The 12037-nt window shown below is 47.5% G+C and overlaps 1 protein-coding gene across 3 annotated transcripts in view; it reads left to right on the top strand.

The window, feature by feature from the left end:
- The window catches only part of PTPRN2 (protein tyrosine phosphatase receptor type N2), a 723823-nt gene that overhangs the window by 324894 nt on the left and 386892 nt on the right, over positions 1–12037 (top strand). For all 3 annotated transcript variants that reach the window (XM_036899584.2, XM_036899583.2, XM_036899582.2), the window contains exons 7-9: positions 5827–6045; positions 7351–7391; positions 9808–10166. In XM_036899584.2, the coding sequence (XP_036755479.2) occupies positions 5827–6045; positions 7351–7391; positions 9808–10166 (619 nt within the window). The remainder of the gene's footprint in view (positions 1–5826; positions 6046–7350; positions 7392–9807; positions 10167–12037) is intronic.

Genomic DNA, 12037 nt, shown 5'->3' with positions numbered 1-12037 from the left:
CTCACTTACCAACTTAACATTTCCCTGTATGGCCCCGGAAGATGACTGGTTAGCCAGAGACAGGTAAGATTCCTCAAGGGAGGAACAACCTAAGACAGGCACAGTCGCAGGGGGCCATCTGGTGAGAAAATGGGGAGCAGCAGAGGTGAGGCTTAGAACCTCCCCCCTCATGTTCTGAGAGAAATCTTCTGCATATGTGGATGTTTTATTGCCCTGGTCTAGCTTGGATTAACACATAGTCTACAGGCACACACCTGATCATCTACATTTGCTCTCTTACAACACTAAACTCTGTTTTCTACCTTTATCTCGTATCTACCTACCACTTCAGCATTTTATTAAAAATAATAATAATAGAGAAATGTGGTATCCACATATAAATCAGGTTTAAAAATCAAATGAATATTCATATTTGAACTGACTGTGTATAGTTCATAATGCATTAACAAAACCGAAAGCTTCTGTGATGACTGCCCTTGCACTGTTCACCATGTAACTTATTCACTATGTAAGAATTTGTACTCCATGTAAGAATTTGTTCATTATGCATCAAGATTGGAGACTGACGAAAATTGGGCTTGGGGTGGATTAATGATTGTGCATTGAGTATTGACCCCCCTATACAGAGATTTGTTGTGGTTAACAACTATTAGATCAATAAATATGAGAGATGCCCTCACAATATATATATATATATATATAAACACACTTCCAATTGTAAAATAAATAAGTAACCGGGATGTAATGTATAGCATAAGGAATATAGTCAAAATATTGTAACAACTTGGTATGGTGATACCTGGTACCTAGAAATATCATGTATATAAATGTTGAGTCACTGTGTTGTACACCTGAAACTAATGTAATGCAATGCTGTTGTCAACTACCCTTCAATAAAAAAATAAAAATAAAAAAATAAAAAATAAAAAAATAAAAAAAAAAAAATAAATGTCTGATAAAATTAAGCAGTGAGTCCATCTGGACCAGTGGTTTTGTTCTTGGGTAGTTTTTTGATTAACGATTCAATTTTGTTGCTGGTAATTGGTCTGTTTAGATTTTCTGTTTCTTCCTTGATCAGTCTTGGAAGGTTGTATTTTTCTAGAAAGTTGTACATTTCTTCTAGGTTATCCAGTTTGGTAGGACATAGATTTTCATGGTATTCTCTCATAATTCTTTGTATTTCTCTGGTGTCTGTCGTGATTTTTCCTTCCTCATTTCTGATTCTGTTTATGTGTGTAGATTCTCTTTTTCTCTTAATAAGTCTGACTAGGGGTTTACCTATTTTGTTTATTTTCTCAAAGAACCAGCGTTTGGTTTCATTGGTTATTTTGTTGTTTTATTCTTCTCAATTTTATTTATTTATTCTCTGATCTTTATTATGTCCCTCCTTCTGCTGACTTTGGGCCTCATTTGTTCTTCTTTTTCCAGTTTCAATAATTGTGACTATAGATTATTCATTTGGATCACTCTTCCTTCTTTAAATAGGCCTGGATTGCTGTATACTTTCCTCTTAGGACTGCCTTTGCTGTGTCCCACAGAAGTTGGGGCATTGTGCTGTTGTTTTCATTTGTCTCCATATATTGCTTGATCTCTGTTTTAATTTGGTCATTGATCCTTTGATAATTTAGGAGCATATTGCTAAGCCTCCATACGTTTGTGAGCCTTTTTGTTTTCTTTGTACAATTTATTTCTTGTTTCATACCTTTGTGGTCTGTGAAGTTGGTTGGTAGAATTTCAATCTTTTTGAATTTACTGAGGCTCTTTTTGTGGCCTAGTATGTGGTCTATTCTGGAAAATGTTCCATGTGCACTTGAGAAGAATGTGTATGCTGCTTCTTTTGGGTGTAGAGTTCTGTAGATGTCTGTTAAGTCCATCTGTTCTAGTGTGTTGTTCAGTGCCTCAGTGTCCTTACTTATTTTCTGTCTGGTGGGTCTGTCCTTTGGAGTGAGTGGTGTGTTGAAGTCTCCTAGAATGAATGCATTGCATTCTATTTCCTCCTTTAATTCTGTTAGCATTTGCTTTACATATGTAGGTGCTCCTATGTTGGGTGCATATATATTTATAATGGTTATACCTCTTGTTGGACTGACCACTTTATCATTATGTAATATCCTTCTTTATCTCTTGTTACTTTCTTTGTTTTGAAGTCTGTTTTGTTCTATACTAGTACTGCAACACCTGCTTTTTTCTCCCTATTGTTTGCATGAAATATCTTCTTCCATCCCTTCACTTTTAGTCTGTGTATATCTCTGGATTTGAGGTGAGTCTCTTGTAAGCAGCATATAGATGGGTCTTGCTTTTTTATCCATTCTATTACTGTGTCTTTTGATTGGTGCATTCAGTCCATTTACATTTAAAGTGATTATCAATAGATATGTACTTATTGCCATTGCAGGCTTTGGATTCGTTGTTACCAAGGGTTCAAGGGTAGCTTCTTTACTACCTCATCATCTAACTAACTCACTTACTACGCTTTTATAAACACAATCTGATGATGCTTTACTTATCTCCCTTCTTATTCTTCTTCCTCCACTCTTTATATGTTAGTTGCTTTATTCTCTACTCTTTTGTGTTTCCTGTGACTGCTTTGGTGGATAGCTGATTTTATTTTTTTCCTTTAGTTAGTATTCGGTTGGTCTGCTTTTGTTGCTGTGATTTTATTTTCTCTGGTGACATCTATTTGGCCTTAGGAGTGTTTTCATCTAGAGCAGTCACTTTAAAATACACTGTAGAGGTGCTTTGTGGGAGGCAAATTCCCTCAACTTTTGCTTATGTGGGAATTGTTTAATTCCTCCTTCAAATTTAAATGATAATCTTGCTGGATACAGTATTCTTGGTTCAAGGCCCTTCTATTTCATTGCATTAAATATATCATGCCATTCTCTTCTGGCCTGTAAGGTTTCTGTTGAGAAGTCTGATGATAGCCTGATGGGTTTTCCTTTGTAGGTGATCTTTTTTCTCTCTCTGGCTGCTTTTAATGCCCTATCCTTGTCTTTGATCCTTGTCATTTTAATTATTATGTGTCTTGGTGTTGTCCTCCTTGGGTCCCTTCTGTTGGGAGATCTGTGGACTTCCATGGTCTGGGAGCCTATTTCCTTCACCCACTAGGGGAAGCTTTCAGCAATTATTTCTTCAAAGATACTTTCTATCCCTTTTTCTCTCCTTCTTCTTCTGGTACCCCTATTATGCAAATATTATTTCTGTTTGGATTGGTCACACACACAGTTCTCTTAAAATTCTTTTATTCCTAGAGATCCTTTTATCTCTCTCTGCCTCAGCTTCTCTGTGTTCCTGTTCTCTGATTTCTATTCCATTAATGGCCTCTTGCACCTCATGCAGTCTACTCTTAAATTCTTCCATTCATTGTTTCATTTCTGTTATCTTCCTCCTAACTTGGTCCTTTAGCTCTTCCATATTTCTCTGCAGGTCCATCAGCATGGTTATGACCTTTATTTTGTATTCTTTTTCAGGAAGATTGGTTATATTAGTCTCCCCAGGCCCTCTGTCTGGTGTTTGAGTGATTTTGGACTGGAACAGGTTCTTCTGCCTTTTCATGGTGATAGAAGCGATTGCCGGCAAGTAGCACTTGTGTCAGCTGGAAGAACAAAGCCCCTTCCTGCTTGCTGTTCACCTTGCCCTTCTTCGCTACCTGTGCTGGTTACCTGCACACCGGGAGCAGTCTCTGGGTTAATCTCTGAGCTGCCGTGGGCGGGGCGGCCCTTGGGATGGCCTAGGGCACTGCCTGGGATTACAGGCATGCGGTGTGTGCTCTCCTGTGAGAATGGCACCCCTTTGTGCCTTCCAGTCCTTGCTCTGGCTTCCTCTGTCTGTTCCGGGCAGTTGTGTTCTGGCAGCCTCTGGGTCTGGCCTGGTTAGCTGCGCACTGGGAGAAGACTGTATGTGGTTGCTGTGGGCGAGGCTTTTCCCTGGCTGGTCCGCAGCAGTGGTGGGTCAGCTGGTTTGCTTGCAGTGCCGGTGGGGGAGAATGGCAGGGTGCTTATTGCCGTGAGGGTTTCAGAGCTGTGTTGCCACCCAAGCAGTTAGGGTGCCTGAAGTTTCTTAAAGTTCCCAGCCTGCTAGGCTGAGTGTGCTGGGACGATTTTGTCCATCTGTTAAACCCTTGTCCCTTTAAGACTTTTAAAGTACCTGCTGTTCTTTTTGTCCCAGGATAGCCGGCTGTGGGTACCTGCTTGCAGTCTGCCTTGGATTTTACTTTTCTGTTTCCCTAGTATCCAGTACACCATGTGATGTGTGTCTGCGCTCCGGTCTGGATGACTAGGGCTGGGTGTTTAGCAGTCCTGGACTCCGTCTCCCTCCCGCTCCGACTCCTCTCCTCCCGCCGGGGGCTGGGGTGAGGGGCGCTCGGCTCCCGCCGGGCCAGGGCTTGTATCTTACTCTCTTCATGAGGTGTGAGTTCTCGCAGATGTAGGTGTAGCCTGGCTGTTGTGCTGTATCTTCTGGTCTCTCTGTTAGGAATAGTTGTATTTTCAAAAATATATATGGTTTTGGGAGGAGATTTCCACCGCCCTACTCATGCCACCATCTTGAGAAAATCCGTCTCAGTATCTTTACATGTAGTCACTTCAGCAGACATGAAATATGCTTAATGTAGTTAGTTAACCTTCAGTGATTACTAGCGAGAGTGAACATTTTTCACATGCTTAATGGTCATTTAGTTATTTTCTTTTGTGTGGTATCTGTTCAGCTCTTTTGCCTGTTTTTATTGGCATGTTTACTTTTTTGTCATTGGTTATTATAGGAATATTGTAGGAATCTAGATAAAGGCATGTGTGCAGCGCCTCGGGTGAGGGCTGCACCCGGGTCCATGCCAGCACCTTCACATGACGCAGATGCACTGCATGGCAGCATGACCCATCCCCTTGTCCTGTAAAGGGAGTTTACATCTACGTGTTTTGTAAATGCTGAATTAAATGTCATTAAATTTTCCTGTAGAAGAGCCAGATGCCTTTTGGGGGAATGAAGGGGAGGAAAGACAGCAGGCTTTTCCATACACCCACATACCTGCCCTTTCAGGAGCTTTTCAGCGCTCAGCAGGTCTGCATTCCACCTGGTGTCATTTCTTAGCATTTCTTGTAGCTTGGGTGTGTTGGGAACAGATTCTCTCAGTTCTTTTCTTTAGATTTTTATGAAAATGGCAGTCTCACATTTGAAGGATATCTTCCCTGGACATAGATTTCTGAATGAATGTTTTCTTTAACAGCTGAACTAATGTATATTATCGAATATATAATGTGTCACATCAAGTATGTCATTCTCACAAGGTACTCCCTATATCTTGTGACCAGGAGTCCGACAGGCGCCTTCCTACAAGGTCCCAGGAGTCCAACAGGCACTTCGTGGGTAGCCTCCTTGGGCTTTCCTGGGTGCTGAATCTCTCGGTTAATGCTCCTCACCAGCTGGGGAAATTGGTGGAATTTTCTATCCCATCCTTTCCCAGCCATCCTGGACTCCAGGCACAGGATGTCAGGCCTGACACCGTCCCACAGGTTACTTTTAAATCTTTCTCACTCTGTTCTTCAGATAATAATAATGTCTATTATCTGTCTTCAAATTCACTAACCCCTTGTTCCCCATTGTCCAGTCTACTGTTAATTCATCCAATGAGTTTTTAAAGCTCCAATACTCGGACTTCCTTGGTCGAATTTCCACTTGGTTCTTTAATCCGCAGTTCTCTGTGGGGCCCGCTGGGTGGTGCCTGTTAGGCCCGTGTTGTAAGAGCTCTTTGACCGACCTTGTCTCCTGGTTCTAATGCTGGCTGTGCATCTCTTGATTTATTTGTGTTTGTTTTTGTGTGTGCCCATTTAGAAGCATTTATTCACAATCTCCTGAAAGACCTGAGGACGCACCAGGTGGATGTGGACAGTCTGAGCCCCCTGGATCTTGACAAGATGGCCCACGTGATCACAGGCGTGGTGCAAGGTGTGGGTGCAGACAAGGAGCAGGAAGGTGCTGGGAGAGGGGCCGGAGCCACATGGAGGGGGCAGGCCGACAGCTCGGAAGCTGCACTCTATGGAGACATTCCCGGTGAGCCTTCCAGCCACGGGTCACTTAGTTTTGTGGTTGACATGGAACAAGGCCACAGAGCTCAGATGGGGTGACCAAGCCATTTTGTGGTCTTTCTGCCAGGGAGAGGGGGACTTGTATTAGTGATTATTATCTGTTTGAACTTTTGCCTCTAAAAGTTTTCTTAACAGGTCAAGCTCACCAGAGCAATTATGTCAAAAAGCAAATTACTGTGTGTGCTGATGCTCAGAGATAGAAAAAAGATAGGAGTGGCAGGAAGTGTTTTTGTTTGGACTGTGCAAGTGAATTTAGTAAGATATTTGAATAACAAAGTGAAAATGTTCCTTTGGACACCTGTGTAAGGCTCACTTCCACCTTCTGATGCTGCTTCATGAAGAAAGCAGAGATGCTCCCTCAACCAAGACACAAACAGGCATGCACATGTGCACACATCCATGTACCCACACATACACATGCACTCACATGCACATGCGTGCTCACAGTGTACACACATGTGGCAGCCGGAATCCTGGGGCAGAAGGCCGAGCAGGGCAGGCTGTTTCCCTTCATGACTGGCCCTCTCTATCCTGACTGCTTCTCAGTCTTGGAACTACATTAAAGCATATAGCTCGGTGCTTTGCACACAGTATGCACACAGAAAACGTGTGCCAAAAACACATGTGAAGGATGCATATTCCTTTCTGCTGTGGGTTGGGACCGAGGCTTGCTTGAATGCCCGAGGCATGGCTTGGCTGATAGGAGGATGTAGGAAAGACCCTGACCCCCACTGGGACAGGTGCCGTGCGAGGCACGTGTGGCTTGAGACCACTGATGGGAAGCCTTGTGGCACAGGTGGGTAGGTGGCTTCAGGAGAACGTGAGCAATTTTTCAGGTAGGATATTTATTTAGAGAAACTACTGCAGAAAAGTGATGGATTCTGAAGACATCCTAACTTGACTGGTCTGGGTTAGACGTGTCACTTTACTTTTTTGTAACTACTAACTACTCCTGGCACAGGAGTTTTTTTTTTTTTTTTGCCATGAGCAAATGCTGAGGATAACATGTGGGTCTGCGGGACAGGTGACATGCTGTTTGAGTGGCTACATGTCTGTCCTTGAGCTGGGAACCCCCTCCTTTTCCATGAAGCCTATGGAACAGTATTATTGTGCTATAAACAGAAAGGGTTTGCTTTATAGCAGAAATGGGGCAACATCATTGTGCCTAGTCTCCTGTAAAGACGGATTCTGTGTGGCTGTCATTTTCATGTTGTGACACATTGTGATGACATCCTGACTGGGAGTCTGGTAATGTTTCTGTCTTCTACAGGTAACAGAGCACAAGACAAGGACAGTAGAGTTTACAAAGAGGTAAGGTGGGGCATCTCCTCACGTTCGGTTCATGTTAAACCTAGAACCATATTGATAATCTTTTGATATGTGGTTGGGAACATTCACAAATGCAAAGATTATCTTTTTTGGTATAAGGATACCAAAAAACCTTCGTAATCCCTAAATTGAGAAAAAATGTAAAGTATACACAGAATTGTGTGTATTTTGACACATACAGCTATTTTCAGATTACATATTAGTGTTTATCTATCATAGAAATATGACAAGTGTGATTTACACGAAGGAGGAAGTCAGTATTCCTTAGGATTTCCACCCAAGGATGGGGAGTGATGCCAGCAAGTGCCCACTGGACATACTGAGGTCGTCCTGCGGGGACTGAGTTTGGGACTTTGCTGAGCAGCGACCTGCACGGGCTCCAGGTCTCTTAGCCGAACACTGTCTGACACAGCAGCCACGAGCCACCTGTGGCTCCTTAAACTCAAGGGTAAATTCACTAAAATGAAGTGAATAAAAACTTCGCAGCTGCGCTAGCCACCTATCCAGCGCCCCTTAGTGACGTGGGCTGGGCGGTACCGGTATGGTGCGTCCCCAGCCCTGCAGAGGGTCTGTAGGCCTGCGCAGGGAAGAGGCAGTCTGGGAACGGCCCAGTCACAGGCCACCCCGCCCACCAAGCGGCTTGTTGTCTTCCTGTTTGAGAAATGTGCTCCTGTGCACGAGTCTTAGGGATGCAGAGAATGAGTTCATGAGCGCCGACGCCGACATCGTGTGGTCCCACGAGGCCCCACTTGGGTAGAGTGGAGACAAGGCTCGGCTGAGTGCCGCTTCTGTTGGATTGTCCTCAAGGTGTTCGCTTCAGTGTCTGTTAGCTGGGAGGAGAAGACATCAGCGGTTCTCTCGAGCGTCTCTCAGAAGTGGGGTGCCCTTCGGAGTCAAGGGGGGAGGCCCAGGGCCTAAGCTGAGGTGCAGAGAGGGAGATGAGCAGAGGCTGAGTGAGACTGCGCCCACAGTGCAGGATCCCCAGCAACACACGACTCCCCAGATTCCCGAACCTGCCCTTTGTGAATACCCCAGGCTTTTCTGCCACAACTGTTTCATTCTAGATAAGTCAGATTCGATTTGTTTCTTTGTTACGTGGGCAACATTTTCAAGCAGTTTTACCAGAAGGGCATTTGAGGGTTGTATTTTCTGAGCCCTTATTTATTTAACACCTTCTGTCTCCGCCTCCCACAGAACACAGTTTAAGTGAGAACATAGCTCTCTTTCCTCCGAAAGCCTGAGGTTCCATCCCTGATGGTAACTACCGTGCTGTGGACTCGGCCTTACGGATCTGAATTTGAACAAATGTTTTCATCCGACTACTGGTTTCTTTATTCCAAAACAGAAAAGGGAAAATTAGGAACAGTGTTCAGTCATAAAGAAATAATTAACTTGCTTTATTGCTTATTGGCCTTAAGTTTCCTAAATAAAAGTGTTTTGGTAAAGTGAGTTGTAGAATAAGCCCAGTTTTCCCATTCCCATCTAATACAGCATCGGAGGTGTCACATCCTGGGGAAAAAGAGCCACCTGCTGGCTCGGGGTCAGCCCCCAGGTTGGAGGCTGCCGTGCACAGCAGGAGGGGCCCGCCGGTCCCCAGGGGGCGACGTGGGTGTCTGTGGGCATGTGGCTTAGCACAGCATCCTCCTTGTCAGTTAGACCCAGGTTTGAATTCGGGACGTGCCAATCACTGCCTCTGTGGGCTCATGCAAACTACGAACCTTGTAAGCCCCAGAGTCCACAGATCAGAGAGGACACCTGTCCCGTGCCTGTGGGGGGGCACTTAGAGGGGAGGGTCCGCACGGGGCGGTGAGTGCGGTGCCTGGAGTGTGATCAGCGCTGAGGGTGTAAGGTGACGCCATTGGGTGGGGTGTCAGTGGTTCTGAGGACCCTGTGCCCAGGAAATGGCACTCACATGTGAGGACCAGCTCCTGTGGGTGTCATGAGGAGGCTGGGCATGACGGTGCTCCGGGCTAGGCGTGACGGTGACCCCCTGCCTCGGCGCACTCAGGGAGCTCGTTAGATGCAAGTTGGTGTTGTCACTGTCATTATTAGGTACTCATTGTTTCCAAAGGGTCAGTTAGGGTGTCAGAATCAACACGGGTTATTGCCTAAAACACAGACGCAATGATGTACACACGTCAAATGTAGCTACACAGATGACACGAGATTCTTCAGAAAGCTGTGCCGTTTGTGACAGACACACAGAACATGCCATGAAGTGACTCTGACTATAAACCCCATCGTGCATTTGCTTGAAGATTTCTCGTCTAGACACACTTCTAAATACAGGTCACCTGTGCATTTCCCATACAGGGATGCTGGCTCGGTGGCCCTCCCACTGGGTAAGCTGACGGTCTTTCTTCTGGACACCCTCTCATAGGAGTTTCCCCTCTGCTAGGTCCGTCATTTGAGCTTCAAGCCTGGGGACCTCCTGCAGGATCCTGGGACTCGATTCTTGCCTGGAGCACCCCATCTTGCAGAGTCCTTTAAAACAGAGATCAGGAAATCAGAGGCACCCCGGACCTCAGAGGAGGAGAATGCTGGCGTGGAAAACGTGAAGAGCCAGACCTACTCCCGAGAGCATTTGGAACTCGGGGCGGATGGGCCCACGGAGCTTCACCCCTGGGGTCCAGGGCCCTCGCAGGAGCCCCGGGACCTCGGGGCGGGTGCCCAGGGGCACCCTGGGGAAGGCCAGCAGCTGGCACTCAAGTCTTCCGAGGAGGAGGAGGAGCACGGCTACATCGTGACGGAGACCGAGTGAGTAGTCTCGTCCCTGTCCCTGGTGCTCCCCGAGGGGCCCTGCTCTCCTGTGCTCACCTCCACCTGGACACTCAGAGGCAGGCACCCCTGGCATCCAGGTGTGTGGGGCCACCAGGAGCCAGCTCTCTGGGGCAGGGTCCCGAGCTGGACACTCGAGTTTGAGGGCAGTTCTCCACCAAACAAGCCCCGAACTTCGCCCACCCCGCTGTTCAGTCCTGGCCGCGTCGCCTGCAGGCTGGCCTCTCTGCCGCTCAGAGCATGGTGTGTCGGAGCGGCTCCATCCTTGGTGGGGCTGGGCAGCCGCGGTGGGCTCCCCAGGGGTGGGTGGGGCTGGGGGCCGACAGGGAGCTGCTCTGCACCTGGTAAGGCTCCAGGCTTTATCTCACACCAGAGCAGCCTGAGTGCTGGGGTAGGAGCCTCCCCCAGAGGGAAGGGTTCCTCAGCAGCAGAGCCCCTCCCTCGCCCCCGCTTGGTGGTGAGTGTGACGGGCCCGTGTCAGGCCCAGCGGAGGACAGGTGGTCATCCTCACCTGTGAACCTGACAGCTGTGCTTTGTGACAGTGTTGTGTGTCCCTCAAGTAATAGACGCCGTGTTTCAAAGGGAAGACCATGTCCAGCTGGCCACATGCACACGCATGTGTGCATGCAGGTGTGTACACACACATCTGTGACTCTGCTTTTGCATTTAGTGTGCTTTGTTCAGGTGTTTCTTTGCAATTCGGATGCTGATCATCTTTCAGTGATTGTTCACAGTGCGGAAGGGGCCCCGTCAAAGCCTGACCCGCCTCTGCTGCTGATTCTGGGCTCTCTCCCCATGCTCACGTCTCCCAACAAGGTCAGTCTGCCAGGCTGCTGGCTGCTGACAGTGGTTTCGTCCACTAGAAGCAGCTTCCTACCACAACTGGGCGGGAGGCCTCTTGAACTCAAACCGCAGGCCGCGTATCAAAGGCAGCAAATGGAAGCCTCTGGCTGCGGAAGGCCCCTGTGACGTTAGAGAGTCCTCAGCAGCCGGCGCGGCAGGCTCGCACGTGGCTAAGGACTTTGCATGGAGACGTGCTGCCCATTCCTGACCTCCTCACCCAGGCAGTGTGACCCGTGGTCCGCCTTGACGTCCGCTCCTGGCCTTAGGGTTGGAACGCAGGGTGGGTGCCCGTGTTTAGGGTCACGGCTTACAGAGACACACAGGTGGGGCTTGACCAGCGGTCCTGCTGGGGCCTAGCAGCTCCGCATGGCTAAAGCAGGCGTGAGGCACCCACCGGATTCCTGACTCAGACCGTCACAGCGACCTGCCACTCGGCTGCCAAGTGCCCTGTGCTGGGGGCCCTTCCCTTGGGGACGCTACTGTGCCATCTTGTGTGTTGTGTGTATATGGGTGTGTATGCATGTGTGAGCATGTACATGCATGTTGTGTGTATGTGTGAGCGTGTGTCTGGGAACTGCCAGTGCAGGACGGCCCATCTGCTTCGCAGTGAGCGGGCGGCACTGCGGTGAGGGAGGCCACGGCACGGGACACACCTCCTGCTCTCACCCTCGCCGGGCACTTTCTTGCGTGTGAAGTTCATTTCCTGTCGAGCCTCCCGGGCCATACCTCTGGGACTTGACCATTTACCTGCTACACTCACGGGCTGGAGAAGGAAATCATCTCCTCATCTTGGCTGGTTTCCCTTCATTTTCTCTTTCTGCCTCGATTGGATGAAAGATACTCTGCAGATAATGCAGCTTTATGTCAATAATTCTTGCTGATTGTCACAAGGCTTAATGTTCTAGGAGATCATGCCTCCCTCCCTTCTACAGTGTGCGGTAGCTGCCTTTACGTCAGATTAATTGGCAATGTGAGATTCTGTGCGGCAAGATTTCACCAGCTATTAG

Source organism: Manis pentadactyla, chromosome 7, assembly GCF_030020395.1.
Source record: "Manis pentadactyla isolate mManPen7 chromosome 7, mManPen7.hap1, whole genome shotgun sequence".
In the NCBI taxonomy this organism is placed as follows: domain Eukaryota; kingdom Metazoa; phylum Chordata; class Mammalia; order Pholidota; family Manidae; genus Manis; species Manis pentadactyla.
This window is presented reverse-complemented; position numbering and strand designations above follow the sequence as displayed.